This window comes from Phalangium opilio, unplaced genomic scaffold (genome assembly GCF_054372755.1).
Source record: "Phalangium opilio isolate 3A_F unplaced genomic scaffold, DU_Popi_V2 ptg000054l_1, whole genome shotgun sequence".
Classification (NCBI taxonomy): Eukaryota; Metazoa; Arthropoda; class Arachnida; order Opiliones; family Phalangiidae; genus Phalangium; species Phalangium opilio.
In genome coordinates this window covers 6,209,979-6,225,798 of record NW_028324173.1, presented here as the reverse complement: position 1 = coordinate 6,225,798, position 15,820 = coordinate 6,209,979, and the positions used below count along the sequence as shown (strand labels likewise).

The following is a 15,820-nucleotide window of genomic DNA, read 5'->3' as shown; positions in this document are numbered from 1 at the left end:
CTGATTACTCGTGATTACTATTTGAATTCCACTGATTACTCGTGATTACTATTTGAATTCCACTGATTACTCGTGATTACTATTTGAATTCCACTGATTACTCGTGATTACTATTTGAATTCCACTGATTACTCCATTTCAACTGATTACGATTTTTATTTTGGATTTTCGAATTCCTCGATTGATTATGCGTGATTATTTGACGAAATATGTGATTACCGAGATGATTACAAAAGATTACTAGGAAATGATGTGATTATTTCTGATTCTCTCAATATTCTATGTGATTTCCAGTGATTATCGGAGATTTCTGATTACTCACAAAATTGATTATGATTACTTATGATTTTCTTAGAATTCTAGAAATCAAGTAATCGATTTCGGCGGTTTTGTACACCTGATTACTCAAGTGACTAGCCCCTCGGAATAAACAGGAAGATGGACAGTGCAAAACTAACCACGTGTAGTCAATTCTCGCTTGTCGTTCTCGAACTAGCTCAAGCCGTAATAGGAAGTGTCATACTTATGGAACATATCTTATAAACTTTGATACAACTTAGCTTACACTATTGTATCAAGAGGGCTTTCAAACTGAATATAAAATTAGCAGCACACAATAAAAACCTTAATTCAAAAAAATATCTTTAATGCTTTGCTAAATCCGTGTACATATTCAAATACAATAATAACGATTTTAGCACTGAATTCAAGTAATTATTTTTATAAAAAACAAAAACGTGACGTCAAGAAATAACAATGAACGCTAGGCCTACGAAAATTTAAAAGCGAGGCTTGATGTATTATTTTAATTAGTTCATTTAAATTTATTACAACTTTACATCAAAGCTTTTGAAAAAAGGACATAAAGTGTTTAGCATTGATAATTAGTAATTGAAGAATTAGTTCAATGAAATACTTAGTTGGAATGATTTAAGACGTCGAAACTGTTATGATTAAAAATCCAAGATCCAGAGTTTCCACAAATTAACCTTAAAATAACGGCCTTTTTCTAAATAAAAAAGGAAAAATATAATAAAAATACTATCTCTTACTACAAAATAATTACCATTTCGATTTAATTAGTCCTCAAATTTCCGCCATTGGTTTAGTAGCGTCTACTAAACTGAACCTCCTAGGCTCTTACCTCTACCTTACCCTTACCTCTCTAAGCCTGTGAGAATTCAACCAATCGTGTAGGGATAAGAGGTTCAGTTTAGCAGACGCCACTAACTAATAGCGTCTGCTAACCGGAACCCCTTACACCTGCCTTACCCTTACCTCTCTAAGCGTGTGAGAATTCAGTCAATCGCATAGGGATAAGAGGTTCGGTTTAGCAGACGCCACTAACTAATAGCGTCTGCTAACCAGAACCCTTTAAACCTACCTTACCCTTACCTCTCTAAGCGTGTTAGAATTCGGTAATTCGCATAGGGATAAGAGGTTCGGTTTAGCAGACGCCACTAACTAATAGCGTCTGCTAACCTGAACCCCTTACACCTACCTCTCTCAGTCTGTGAGAATTCAACCAATCGCATAGGGGGGTTCTGTTTAGCAGACGCCACTAACCAGTAGCGTCGCTAGGGTTTGAAATTTGGGGGGGCTAAATCTGGGCAAACTAGTTATTATAAGAACTTAATAAAAAAAAATTAATAATGGGTTCATTGGATAATGTGTAGACCTTTAAAACTACGTAATTTTGTGTCAACGTGAAATTATTCGTATTTTAAAGATATACAGCCTTTTATTGATAAAAACGGAACCGATTATGAAGGATTTTCACTCGTCTTAAGTTTATTTTTAGTTTTGGTTAGCTTTTAGTCCACACTATTGGGACTCCCTTCGAAAGAACATGAAACATTTTACTTGTCTCCATCTGTTCTTTTCTTCAAAATTGTACTGTTTGATATTGAAATTCATCTCTGCAGGGACGAAACTTAACGATTCTATCATTATAATTTTTATATATTGCTAAAGAATTTTAGGATGCTAACAGCAATTTTTTGGCAGGGTTTACGGATTTTTTTGGGGGGCTAACTTTGGAATTTGGGGGGGCTATAGCCCCCCCAAAAAAGGCCTAGCGACGCCACTGCCACTAACCAATGCCGTCACAAAAGTCGTCGTTTTTAAGACTAATTAAATGCTAATTATTTTGTAGTAATATATAATCTATTTTCATTATTTTATATTCAGTAAAAGGCCGCTCTTTTATGGTATTATGTTAATAATACGGTGGTTGTTTATCCGTCATTAAGAATGTTTCGACTAAACATTAGGTAAATACTTTTTAATAATATCTTGGAAATGTATCGCTGCGATTGCTGGTAGGAATCTGTAGGGTAATATAGCTTCCCGATGGTCAACCACATACGCCAAGGCCGCACTTTTCAGGCAGTTTGACTCGTACATAACCGCTAACTGAAGTACGTAAGCAGCGTTCTCCGTGGAAATTTCTGAAACTATGCTTTCGACGCACATACCCTTCAAAATGGGTAAATGACAGCATTGGGCGACTTCTAGCAATCCAAAATGGTGGTCTTTAATGTCGGGTGGTTTCTGACCAGTGTAGAGGAAATGCAACAAGTCCTTGACCACTGGCGCGTCATAAACCCCAGTCCAGTTGACGGTGTTCGTTCGACTTTCCATCATATCCGTTTGGAACATTTTCTTGAAATACTCGGATTGCGACGCCAAAACGAACTTGTGACATGGAAATTCCTGTTCCTTGGTTTTAATGATCGTGTCTGTTAAAGCTTTTTCGTCCAACAATATCTTTTGACCTTCGAAAAATTTACTGTCCTCGGACGTTGTAACAGTGATATATATCTGGAATTCTGGGTACCTGTACAAATGACGTTCAGATTCATTTTGAACTGGTTTCAATTCTTGAGAGTGTAAGAAGCTAATGCTGAATGCACTGAACTTTGGTTTATTGTTGAATTCCTTTGAATTGTTAATAAAGATTTTCCGTAATCAAATATTACCAATTCACAATAAGGTCTATCGTACCGCGCATTTTCATCCATTGATGAACCGTCCACGTAAAAAAGGCCGTTCGATTGAGTATAGACACACTTCATTTTCCACACGTGATAATCATCGCTATGTTCATCGTGCGCTGCAATATTTACGGTCCATTCATCACCGTAGCGCGATATGTTGCGTTGAAACGTTTGCTTTCTGATTTTAAAAGTTTTGTTGGACATAATGCATGCGGCCAAACGTAACTTGAAACAACTTCAGTCCTCTTTCAGTCTTAAACCGAGGGCTACAATTTTCGCCAACCGTTCAACTTCGATGTAAATACCCGTCTGAGATTCATGAGTACCAACTACCAGATATTGTAGAATTTCTCTTTCCTTCAGCCATCATGTGACTCGCATGGCAGTTTTTAGGATAATTTTTAGCCCCATCCCCCATAGTTGTGGGGGTATTAGTTTGAAGAGAGCAGTAAGTTTTTGTAGTAAAAGCTTGGAGAAGGCAAGTTTTGATTCCGGAGTTGATTAATCTTTTGCGCTAACACTATAGGTTCTTTCTCACGCGTTGAACGTAAAATTTACAAAAAGTACCCCAGTAAATTGGTTTTCGCCTTAGTAAATGAAGTTAAATCAGGGATAGATTTAATTCTAGAAGCAGGAATGGAGAACCGTTAGTATTTACTTCAGTCCGATTCATAGCCCAGTATAGAGCCCATCCCTCCAACACGTAACGAAAAGTTTAAATTATGTTATTGGCTCGCTTAAACTACGTTTTGATGACGTTGCTGACGGGGACGGCGAAAAATACGTAATTCCTTTTCACCTAAGACGCGCCTCTTCTTTCATACCCCTCCGTCCCGTGGAAGGGGGTCCGGGACTTTGACGCGCGCCCAGATTACTCTGTTCTCCATTCCCACTTTTAAAATTAAATCTATCCCTGGTTAAAGTTTTTCATGAAGTTAAAGTAAATTAATTTACATATAATAAAATGAGCAGTCTTTATGGAATGATGTGGGTTTATTTTAATCTGAATGTCCCATCTTGTTCATACTGCTTTTATCAGGCTCTCCAACTTATGAAAACCACGTGACTTCAATTTCGAATGAGCAGAAGCTTTTCACCGTCCCTCCTCCTTTAACAAAACTTCAAGCGGTTAGATATAAATATTTGCTTAGGATAGTTTCAATTGAACCTTGACTATTTTACTTCAAAATTTCAACATTGATACACGTTCTTTATCCATCAGTTTTAAAACAAAATAATACAGACAGAAGTTATATTCTTTTTATTTCAATCATGATAAATTTTCAATAACACCAACATTTTATTTGAAGTATCTACACTGGTCGCCGGCAAAAGTTTCCACACTGTATATATTTTTTCTTTGATCTACTGGGAGTGGTTCCTATTTTTAAATTCCACATTTTACTGCTTTGTCTCAGCACGATACCAAACTCAGTCCAGTACGTTTCCTCCAAGAGGAGTTTAAAACTATTGTATCCAACCTCCAAGGTAAGATTCCGTCCGGTCCAACTACGATAAGCCTCGTCCTCACTGTTCAGTAATTTTCAAACTGCTCTTGAAGAAGTTTAAGCATGGAGAAAGGGGGGAGGAGTCGAAATCTTGAGCCGAACTCTGCCCCGTATGTAACCATCTTAACTCAGAAATCAAATTAAATTTTCGATTAATCTTTAAATTAATAATGAAATACCTTAAATTAACATTATAAAGATATTACTAGCCCTTTAAACTTAAACCTATCCCTTTAAAAAACTGAAAAGAAATTCGTTCGTACAAAAGAAAAGGAACTAGCCCCTCAATGTTGACACAGAACGTTCTAGAACTATCCTATACCCCTATATCCATAGTGTAAAACGAAATACCTAGCAACGAAAACTTTTTCCAAGAACCCAGAGAAATGTCACGCTGATTTAGACCCCAAGCAACAAGACCTTGAGTCACTATCCTGCTACCTGGCCCGAGAAACTTCTAGAACATTTTTTTTTAACCCTTAAACTGACCAATCCGTATTGGGTCCCAAAACAAAAAGTTTTGCCTATTCGCTGATAACATGAATCCGCCCGGCTACGTCATAAATATGGTCCACTATTCGCCAAACCGAAGTCAATCAACAAACGTCATTGTCCCAGAAATCCTTGCGAGAAACTAGAAGTTATATATACGAAGTCCCTCCTGTCCCACCCTCAGTCGATTCCTGAACTGCTTAATGAAACCCTGTCGGCTCATCCTTAAGAAACCCTTAGAAATCCGGAGTATTATTTTATATCGGAGATATTTTTTATTCATTTTGATACCTTTATTTTTCATCAATTTGAATCCCCAAGTTTTCGGAAGAGAATCGGAGAGATTTTTTATTCAATTTGATACCTTTATTTTTCGTCAATTTGAATCCTTGATTTTTTGGAGAAACTCGGAAACATTTTTTTAAAACCCCTAAGTTGAAGAAGAGAAGGAGCGCGAGTGCGCGAGATATTAAAAGAAAAAAGAAAATAATTAACCCTTAAATCGTGAAACCTGAAAAAAGATCCTGAATTAAAACCCTTAAATCGAGTAGAAGAAAAAAAATCCTGAACCCTTAAGAAGAATATGGAAAAGAGGAGCAACTTGTCGTAAGAAATTAAAAACTTGAAACTATTTTGATAAACTGACTTGAAACTATGGTTAAAGAACTGAGATTATTGTTGACGGATTGATTCATTTTTTAAAATCTTAACTTTTTATATTTTGAACATTATTGTTTTTATTGCATAACTACACGATTTGAACCTAAACCACCCCTAAAATTTAAATTTGAAACTTAAATGAGACATTCCATAGACGTTATAAATTGAAAAACCCCCTTTTGATTTTGTTTAATTTTGTATTTTGACCCTTAAAAAGTGTGTGGAAATTTATGAACAAGATTGAATATTATGTTGAATATTAAAATTTGGATTAGAATCTATTTTGACTCTCAATTGACACATACCATCAAACGCGGTCACTTTTGATTCAGAAATTTTATAAGCCCCTCGTTCCCGTTAAAAGGCCTTAACTCTCCACAACTGACTGCATTCTAACATCTTGTCTAGCGTTAGCGAGGTTGAATCATAAGTGAAAAGAGGTAGGTGTTTATCTTATACTCTAACCCAGAGCTGTGCTAATTAATTAGTTAGCTAATTGAATTCCTAATTAATTAGCAAAATTTACTAATTGAAAATGGTAATTGTATTTTAATTACCTTAGTGCTAATTGAGAAGTAATTCTAATTAATTAGTATGAATCGGAAAGGTAATTATCTAATTAAAATTTAATTAGATTTAGGATTAACTAATTAGCTAATTGAATTTTCAATTAATCTTTTACGCCAATTTGTTGTAAAAAATCGAGGAATTAACTCTTGATTCATCTATTTGAATATGAAAAAGCCTTATTATATCGATGAGGAAACCTTAGTGCTACTCTAAATTTTTCAGCTCCTCAAGCATGAGAGAATACTAGTACTAGTAGAAAATTTCGTAGTTCGCAACTGCCCCATTTCGAAATTTCGACTGTTTTACCTACTCGAATTAATAGCAGTGCGCATGTATTTACTACTCAGGGGTCCATTATAGGAACTGTGGGAAGAAAATGAAGAAATGAGACAAATTTTAACATGACGGAAGGCTCGAGGCTTGTCTCATTTTTCGAGAATAATTCATGGCTTCCGTACCCGTTTTTCAATGACATTAAAACATTAAACTTTGCATTACCAAAGTACTAAATCCATGGGCACTTTTAAACTTTTATGTTTACTTATGGTCTCTTTTTTACCTTAATTAGACAAGTAATTAATTAGAAATTAGTAATTCTAATTAATTAGTTTGATAAATAAATGCCTAATTTCTAATTGAATTGAATTAGTTTCTATGTCTAATTGCTAATTGGCTAATTAATTAGTTCATAAATATTTCCCTAATTGCTAATTCTAATTCAATTAGTTGTCAGCTAATTAGCACAGCTCTGCTAACCCCTCTAATAAGAATCGAACACTCCACCTTACCCCCATAAAATCTTAAAGAGCATAAAGAAAAGGCTTATAAATTGGCGCAGTCGGCAGGATCCGATCTTTCGGAATCTTATCAATATGATGGATTTTGACATGTCTTGAAGAGAGTCAAAGTTGGTTCAATTATTAAAAACCCCTGTATTATTTTGAGAAAATATTGAGAAAAATCGAGCAATCAAAATGACGGACATTACCCTTAACTCGTCAGATCCATTATTATATATCTCCATTATCGTAATTTCGTTGTTGGTAAGGATCTTATTTGATAAGATCTTACATTTTTTGAGAAGCCTTATTATGAATATCGGTATGTTATTTCGACGTACAAACAATGATAAATTTATCCATACCCATGATTTATATCAATTAATTCAACAAAATGTTGAATCCCAAAAAGTATTAACTGAAACTATTGTTGCTTTACGAGATAGTATGAGAGAATCTTTAGAAGCCCATAGAGGTTCCCCTCCCCAATCTTTGAGTTCTAATGCGAGTTCGAGTTCGGAATCTGAGACCCATCAAATTAATAAGAAACGTACCCATATGAAAGATATGCAAAAATCACCCGAAGAAAATGGTATTGATAGAGATGGAAACCTTAGAAGAGTCGAAAAGACTAGAAAAGAGGAAGATAGATTAAATCCTATGTTTACATCAACCCCTTATAACCAAAAAGGAACAGGAAAGAAAGTATCCCTCCCCTCCACTATTTACGAAGAAAAACGTTCGGACGACCCCTATGCGACACGAGTAAAAGAATTTTTTAACCCCCCTACTAACGATACCTTGAGACCAGATAGAGAGGAACTTTTTCCAAGAAACGAACCTATAGAGGAACCTGTACTAAATCAGACTACTTTTTTTCAAGAAAAGTTGAAGAGCCCTATATTTCCTGTATACGAGAGAGTACAAGAGACGTCAAATATTCCTGATATTACTCAAATCCCTCATGGAGAAAACTTACAATATTCGACCCCTAAAAATCGAACTTTACCTATTCCTCAATTCACGATAAGATTTAATGGAGAATCAAATCCTATAGACTTCCTATATAGCGCGTACGAGTATGGGATGATAACAGGTGTGACACGTCAAGAATTATTGACCCATATACCCCTAGCATTCGAAGGGCAAGCTAAGAAATGGTATTGGAAGAATATAAATCATTTTCATACTTGGAATGACTTTGAAAATAAGTTTAAAGAAAAATATTTGGGAGATGCTTATTCCAAAATAATCAAGAGAAAAATCCAAACAAGAAGGCAAAGACCCAATGAGAGCCCTGAAGATTATGTTCAGGATATGATAAATATTTATGATGAATTACCCTCTATCCCTTCTGAGCAAGATCGATTAGACCATATAATTTTTGGATTAATGCCCGAATATGAAGCCCTATTAAACCTGAAAACTTGTACCACAGTTGATGAACTTTTAGAGGTAGTAAAACAACTTCAACCAGTGATGGGAGTTTTACACCCTCGAAATCAAGGAACAAACGAACCCCGAAACCCCTTAATCAACAAATTTTGCAACTATTGCAAGGAATACGGACATTTTGTTTATAACTGCCCAAATAAAAGAAGTAGAACACAAGAAGTAACCTTACCCCTTGAATCGTATCTTCCATCAGCTAGACCTAAATGCTTTGTATGTAATTCTACGGATCATATGGCTAGGGATTGTCCCCTAAAACCAAATTATCAATCAAGAGAAAGAATAAATGAAGAACAAAATACCACTCCTAAAAGAACAGTTGAGATGACTATTCCCCAACACGAAAATGTAATTCACGTGATACATAATTTTGACCCTGCAACTGGAAGTATACCCTTACAATTACCCAATGGCAATTATGCTGCAATCTTAGACACGGGAGCATGTACATCATTTATGGTCAAGAATGTCGCTGAAAAAGCTTACCCAGAAATGAACTTTGATCTATTGAAAACGACGAGAGAATTCGTTTCAGCTTCCCCTAACAGTCCTCTGAAAGCTGAAGGCCCAATTAAACTTCCTATACAATTAGATGATGAAATGGGACCCCCTATGGAAATTGAATTTTACATAATTGATAAAGCGAAATTTTCAATTATATTGGGATCGGATTGGATGAGAGATGTAAGAGCAAAACTGAACTACGAGGATGATAGTATCACTTGCACAATAAATGGACAATACTGGGTGTTTCCATTTATTCAAAACCCTAGCGTAACCCCTATTACTACGATCGTGACAAATGAAATAAGTATGCCAGAAAATATAGAAGCAGAGAGAAAACAAGACTTGCAAATCCGTTTTATCGAAGTGAAGAGCATGAATGAAAATTCCCTTACGGAGGATGAAACAGACGAAGACAAAGAAGAATTGAAACGTAAAACACGTACCTTTTACCCCTACGACTGGTTTTCTAATAGAAACAAGTTGATGAAGTCTTCAAGTACTCAAACCCCTAATATGGAATCGCAACGTGTAACCACGATTAAAGAAGAGGAGAAGAGACTACAACGTTGTCGACGCAACAGAAGATGTAATTCATTCATGGACCCTCAAATGCCTGCAAACTACTCGAACCCTCCCTCATCCTTAGATGATAATCAAACGCAAGTTTTTGAAAATATTAGACATACCCCTATCCCCCAAAGACAACGTCCATATGAGACAAAACCCAACGAGAATGACAATCATTTCTTTACTTTAAAACCTTACTACACAAACCAAAGAAACCATTTAAATTACCCTCGCAATATTTATGTCGCCAAAAAATCATCATCTGGATATCCACGAAACAATGACCCTTACCATAAAGACAGAAGTTCTGCTACACCCCAGAAATATGAAGAAATGGAATTGAGAATAGACGCTGGAATACTTCCTATAACTACCATTAATTGTGAAACTTGTCATACCGATGGACATCGAGAAAATGAATGCCTTAAAAATATCCCCTTAACCACTAATGAGAAATCGGTAGATACCCAGGATATTGAAATAACTTTTAATATTACCAGTCCCAATTATCAAACTCCCCATAGACGCAGGGTGAAACCGGAATTTTATGCCCTAAAAGAAAACACATCCAGTAGATATAAGAGATAAATTTCTTAACCCATTAACCCCTATATTTTAAATCATTTAACCCTATATATATAAAAAAAAACACTTTTATTATGGCGATAGTAAGATGGATATGTTAAGTTCGGGGACGAACTTATCAGAAGAGGTGGGGATATGTAACCATCTTAACTCAGAAATCAAATTAAATTTTCGATTAATCTTTAAATTAATAATGAAATACCTTAAATTAACATTATAAAGATATTACTAGCCCTTTAAACTTAAACCTATCCCTTTAAAAAACTGAAAAGAAATTCGTTCGTACAAAAGAAAAGGAACTAGCCCCTCAATGTTGACACAGAACGTTCTAGAACTATCCTATACCCCTATATCCATAGTGTAAAACGAAATACCTAGCAACGAAAACTTTTTCCAAGAACCCAGAGAAATGTCACGCTGATTTAGACCCCAAGCAACAAGACCTTGAGTCACTATCCTGCTACCTGGCCCGAGAAACTTCTAGAACATTTTTTTTTAACCCTTAAACTGACCAATCCGTATTGGGTCCCAAAACAAAAAGTTTTGCCTATTCGCTGATAACATGAATCCGCCCGGCTACGTCATAAATATGGTCCACTATTCGCCAAACCGAAGTCAATCAACAAACGTCATTGTCCCAGAAATCCTTGCGAGAAACTAGAAGTTATATATACGAAGTCCCTCCTGTCCCACCCTCAGTCGATTCCTGAACTGCTTAATGAAACCCTGTCGGCTCATCCTTAAGAAACCCTTAGAAATCCGGAGTATTATTTTATATCGGAGATATTTTTTATTCATTTTGATACCTTTATTTTTCATCAATTTGAATCCCCAAGTTTTCGGAAGAGAATCGGAGAGATTTTTTATTCAATTTGATACCTTTATTTTTCGTCAATTTGAATCCTTGATTTTTTGGAGAAACTCGGAAACATTTTTTTAAAACCCCTAAGTTGAAGAAGAGAAGGAGCGCGAGTGCGCGAGATATTAAAAGAAAAAAGAAAATAATTAACCCTTAAATCGTGAAACCTGAAAAAAGATCCTGAATTAAAACCCTTAAATCGAGTAGAAGAAAAAAAATCCTGAACCCTTAAGAAGAATATGGAAAAGAGGAGCAACTTGTCGTAAGAAATTAAAAACTTGAAACTATTTTGATAAACTGACTTGAAACTATGGTTAAAGAACTGAGATTATTGTTGACGGATTGATTCATTTTTTAAAATCTTAACTTTTTATATTTTGAACATTATTGTTTTTATTGCATAACTACACGATTTGAACCTAAACCACCCCTAAAATTTAAATTTGAAACTTAAATGAGACATTCCATAGACGTTATAAATTGAAAAACCCCCTTTTGATTTTGTTTAATTTTGTATTTTGACCCTTAAAAAGTGTGTGGAAATTTATGAACAAGATTGAATATTATGTTGAATATTAAAATTTGAATTAGAATCTATTTTGACTCTCAATTGACACATACCATCAAACGCGGTCACTTTTGATTCAGAAATTTTATAAGCCCCTCGTTCCCGTTAAAAGGCCTTAACTCTCCACAACTGACTGCATTCTAACATCTTGTCTAGCGTTAGCGAGGTTGAATCATAAGTGAAAAGAGGTAGGTGTTTATCTTATACTCTAACCCCTCTAATAAGAATCGAACACTCCACCTTACCCCCATAAAATCTTAAAGAGCATAAAGAAAAGGCTTATACGTACCGCGATATAATTTCCCACAAAAACGGGAGGATGGGGTGGTTGAAATAGTGGGGGTCGCATCATCCATATCGTGGTAAAAACACGTGACCTAGGTAGCTGGCGCCGTCTGTGGCAACATGGTGGCGGGTTTAATTTAACTACCTTCTGCTATTTCGTGGCGCGTACATTTCAACAGAGGAACGGAGTATTATTTGAATATGGGCATATATTGCGTGTATAAAAGCTGCAAAAACTACAATACAACTGAGCATTCGCGTAGTCAGGGAATAAAATATTATCCTGTACCGAAACCGATGAGAAACTTCGATAAGTGTATAAGATGGGTTAATACAATTAATCGTGCGGATATAAAGACCCATGATGATGTTAAAACACATCATTATGTGTGTTCCAAACATTTTATCGGTGGGAACGGACCAACGGAAGAATTTCCTGATCCAACTAAAGACACCCAGCAGGTAATATTTTCAACTACGTAAATCCAAAATGTTTGGACTGAATCACATGCATAAGGTTACAAAATAAACAGATCTCAGTTGGTTTGGATTTTTAATACGTCGAAGGTGAAGATGAACCCATTGAGGAATATCATGGCCCGATTAAATCCGCCCACAAGGTCACGATCAATTTAAATATTAATGCAACCCAAAATCATTTTATCCTAATTTTACTCTTTATCCACATTATAAACAGAACCCTGTTGCGTTGGATCACACTTATTGTAAAAGACCACTGGGCAAAGGTGAGTTTTTTACACATATTTGATCAACAGTTTTAAGTTTTAAACCTTTATATTTCACCCCTAGCTATCAGTTTGGCAACTGTAAATCCTTCCGCAGCTATGTTAGATAGTGTGATACATCCACCGGTTACCACTCCAGATATAATAACATCTCCCTCAGTTACCTTGGATATTGTGATACCGCCATTGGTTGCTACTCGAGAAATGGAAACATCTCCTGCATCTACTTTGGATATTGTAATATTGCCAACGACTACCACGACTACCACGTCAGAAATGATAACATCTTCTGCTTCTACCCAGGAATCGTTATTACCTTACCCAGCTACGACATTGGAAACTCTAAAACCTCCCCCAGCTACACTGGATACATCAACAATGCCATTGGTTACCACACCAAAAGGTATGGCACCACACCTAGCTATCAATTCAACATCGCTGTGTTACACATCGGTGGAATTACATCCTCTGAAGAAACTTGCACAGGAGTTTTTATGTCATCGGCTAGAAAATTTAGATACTCGTGACTGGTCTATGGATATTCTAAAAGAATCAGAGAGCCATATACTTAGTATAAAATGCTTGAAGTTTAGAAGAAGTGAGAATAAGGGCTTTGTTACGGTCGAAATACCGCATTCTCAAATCCCTAGTGTGTATTTTTGCAACACATTAGTATCACCTGCTCATATATTATTTTCGTCAAGCTCAGTTGACTTTGGTGGCTCTGTTTCATGTATCAAGGAGTTAAACATCTTATTATATGAAATTGAAAATTGGCAAACTTGTCAAGGTATACAAGGTGAATTGTTTGCAGGTTTCAAGGAGAAATCCTTAAAACCCGCATATGTTTGCTCCACTAGTCAATCGATTAGATCGGAAAAATGTCAAAAATTATTTCTTAGCCAACGTACAAGAATTTGCCCATCATGTCGAATTACAAAGACTGTTTTGCATAATCGAAAGCACAGAGAAAAGGTACATAGTTTGAAAAATACTAATATACGTTATATGACCACAGATAATATCAAAAATCGTTTCCTGATTGTAAATACAAGAAACAAAGCTTTAAAGAAGAAAGTTAAAGCGCTGGATTTAAAAGTGAAGAAAAGCATCAAAAAGGATGGATTTTTTATGTCTGAAGAAGAGAGTCGGGATTTCGAAGAAATTATTGCAAAAAATCCATTTGAAAGCAAATCAGTTTTTCAAAAGCTATTGCGTGAGCAATTAAAATTAATTCGAAACAAAAAATCCAGACCAAGAAAATGGCATCCAGCAATCATCCAATGGTGCATTTCCATAAAAGCAAAATCACCTAGTGCCTATGAAGCTATTCGTCAAGCATTTTCCCTGCCTTCGCAAAGAACGCTATACAATTACACTGTAGACCTAACAACTAAAAGTGGCTTTAATGACGCTGTTCTTTTGGAAATGATGGAAAAAATAGATATAGTCAATTTAGAGGAACACCAAAAGTATTTTTCGCTAGTGCTGGATGAAATTCAAATCAAACAAGATTTAGTGTTCAACAGTAGCACGGGTGAATTAATTGGAGGTATCAAGCTCAACCAATTTAGAAATGAATAATCGGAGTTAGAAAATCGCTTAAAAGATACCACAGATGATGGAAATATACCCTTGGCAAATCACGTGCTTCAGTTGATGGTGCGAGGTTTGACGACAAATTTTAAATACCCGTACGCCTGTTTTCCTTGTGGAAATTTACACGCAGACGATCTGTACTCGATACTTTGGGAAGCTATTGAAAACCTACAGGCAGCTGGATTTAGAATTCTCACAGTGGTATGCGATAAAGCTTCAACCAATATGAAATTAATAAAACTTTGCACAGAAGGTGTTCAAAAACTGAAGAATCATAGAGTAGGGTATCAAGCCAAAAATCCATTCAACAACGGAGAACCACTTTACTTCGTTTCAGACGTATGTCACAATATAAAAACCGCAAAAAATGCCCTTAACAACAGCGGAAAAATGAAAAAACACAAGGATGGTACTTTTCAGCCAATTAGTCTTTTAAAAAAGAATGGCAGGCTTCTCCTATGGAAGCACATAGCCGATACATACGAAATAGATTCAAATTCTCTACTACGATTAGCACCTAAATTAACTTATAATCATGTTCATCCAAATCCGCACAGTTGCATGAGGGTAAAACTTGCAACCCAAGTTCTGAGCACCACCACTGCCAACGCCGTGGAAGAACTGATTGGTGAAGAGGCAATAGAAACTGTAAAATTTTTACGACTGTTCGATACTTTCTTTGACATCCTAAATGTATCGAACACTCATACATACTTTAGAAAGAAAAAGCCAGCTTTGGAACCATTCAAGAGATTAGATGATTGGCGTTTTAAGGTAAAAAGTACTAAATGCTATTATCAAAGAGAATGAGAGAAAGGTACCTGTGTGCCTGAATAAGGGTGATTCCAAGAGAAAAGGTTTTAAGCTACCCAATCCCTTGAACACGCCATTACTTAAGAATTATTTATCCATTCTCTTTGCTGCAATTATCAGTGAAAAATTAAACATCCATTCATTCTGACGTTCATTAATTTTTAGTGGCTACAAGAGGAATTTCTTGGATATTTAGATGAGTGGGAAGCCGAGGTAAATCAAATAGATGTCGATGAAGATTTTGACCGATCAAAAATGCTCCTTAGCAGGGAAACTCTGGAGGGTATTCGAATAACTGGTTTGTGTTTAAAATATTTAATACTACCACAAACTTTACTATTAATATATTTCAATTTTAAATCGACCATTTCAGTATACGCAACTATTGATGTTGTAAAGTTTTTGCTCCAAAAAGGAGCACCTTACGTTTTAACGGCGAAACTAAACCAAGAATTGGTGGAAAATTACTTTAGCCGGCAGAGAGGGTCATGCGGATCTGGTGAAAACCCAACAATAAGTCAATATGGACAAGGATCGAAAAGGCTTAAACTAATGAAATCTTTAATTCCAAGAGCCAAAAATGGAAATTGCACAGCGACCAAAAAAAAAAGAAAGAATTAATAGAAGGTTAATGGCTCGAGATGCTTTTCGAGAATTAAAATAATATGAAATAAACATATTTTTAACTATTGGTTTTTTTTTCTGGGAACATAAAACTTTCAGTTCTTTCCGAATGCCACTGCTGGTTAAGCAATCCTTTTTCGACATCTGGACTGCGTTCTTAACCATTCTTGTCAAGCCTTTCAAATAACAATTAATGACAATTGAGAA

The 15,820-nt window shown here is 35.6% G+C and overlaps 1 protein-coding gene and 1 long non-coding RNA gene across 2 annotated transcripts; one reads left to right on the top strand and one right to left on the bottom strand.

The window, feature by feature from the left end:
• Window positions 1–642: 642 nt before the first annotated feature.
• On the bottom strand, window positions 643–3,324 carry LOC149672196 (speckle-type POZ protein-like). The gene is made up of 3 exons (XM_089840403.1): window positions 3,007–3,324; window positions 2,282–2,839; window positions 643–1,009 (listed from the first exon to the last, which is right to left on the bottom strand). Exons 1-3 carry the CDS (start codon window positions 3,201–3,203, stop codon window positions 991–993), a joined length of 774 nt encoding a protein of 257 aa, XP_089696529.1. The 5' UTR covers window positions 3,204–3,324; the 3' UTR covers window positions 643–990.
• A 9,015-nt stretch (window positions 3,325–12,339) lies between these two features.
• Window positions 12,340–12,744, top strand: LOC149672195 (uncharacterized). Its single transcript, XR_016367197.1, has 3 exons — window positions 12,340–12,451; window positions 12,529–12,577; window positions 12,642–12,744. It is a non-coding gene; the product is annotated as an uncharacterized LOC149672195 (long non-coding RNA).
• Window positions 12,745–15,820: the final 3,076 nt, after the last annotated feature.

What these genes read in the sequence shown, in the direction of transcription:
- LOC149672196 (XM_089840403.1), bottom strand. Translation starts at nt 3,203, where the DNA reads ATGTCCAACAAAACTTTTAAAATCAGAAAGCAAACGTTTCAACGCAAC. An exon ending in TCAATGGATGAAAATGCGCG is followed by an intron (nt 2,840 to 3,006) that starts GTACGATAGACC and finishes TCATTTGTACAG; the next exon opens with GTACCCAGAATTCCAGATAT.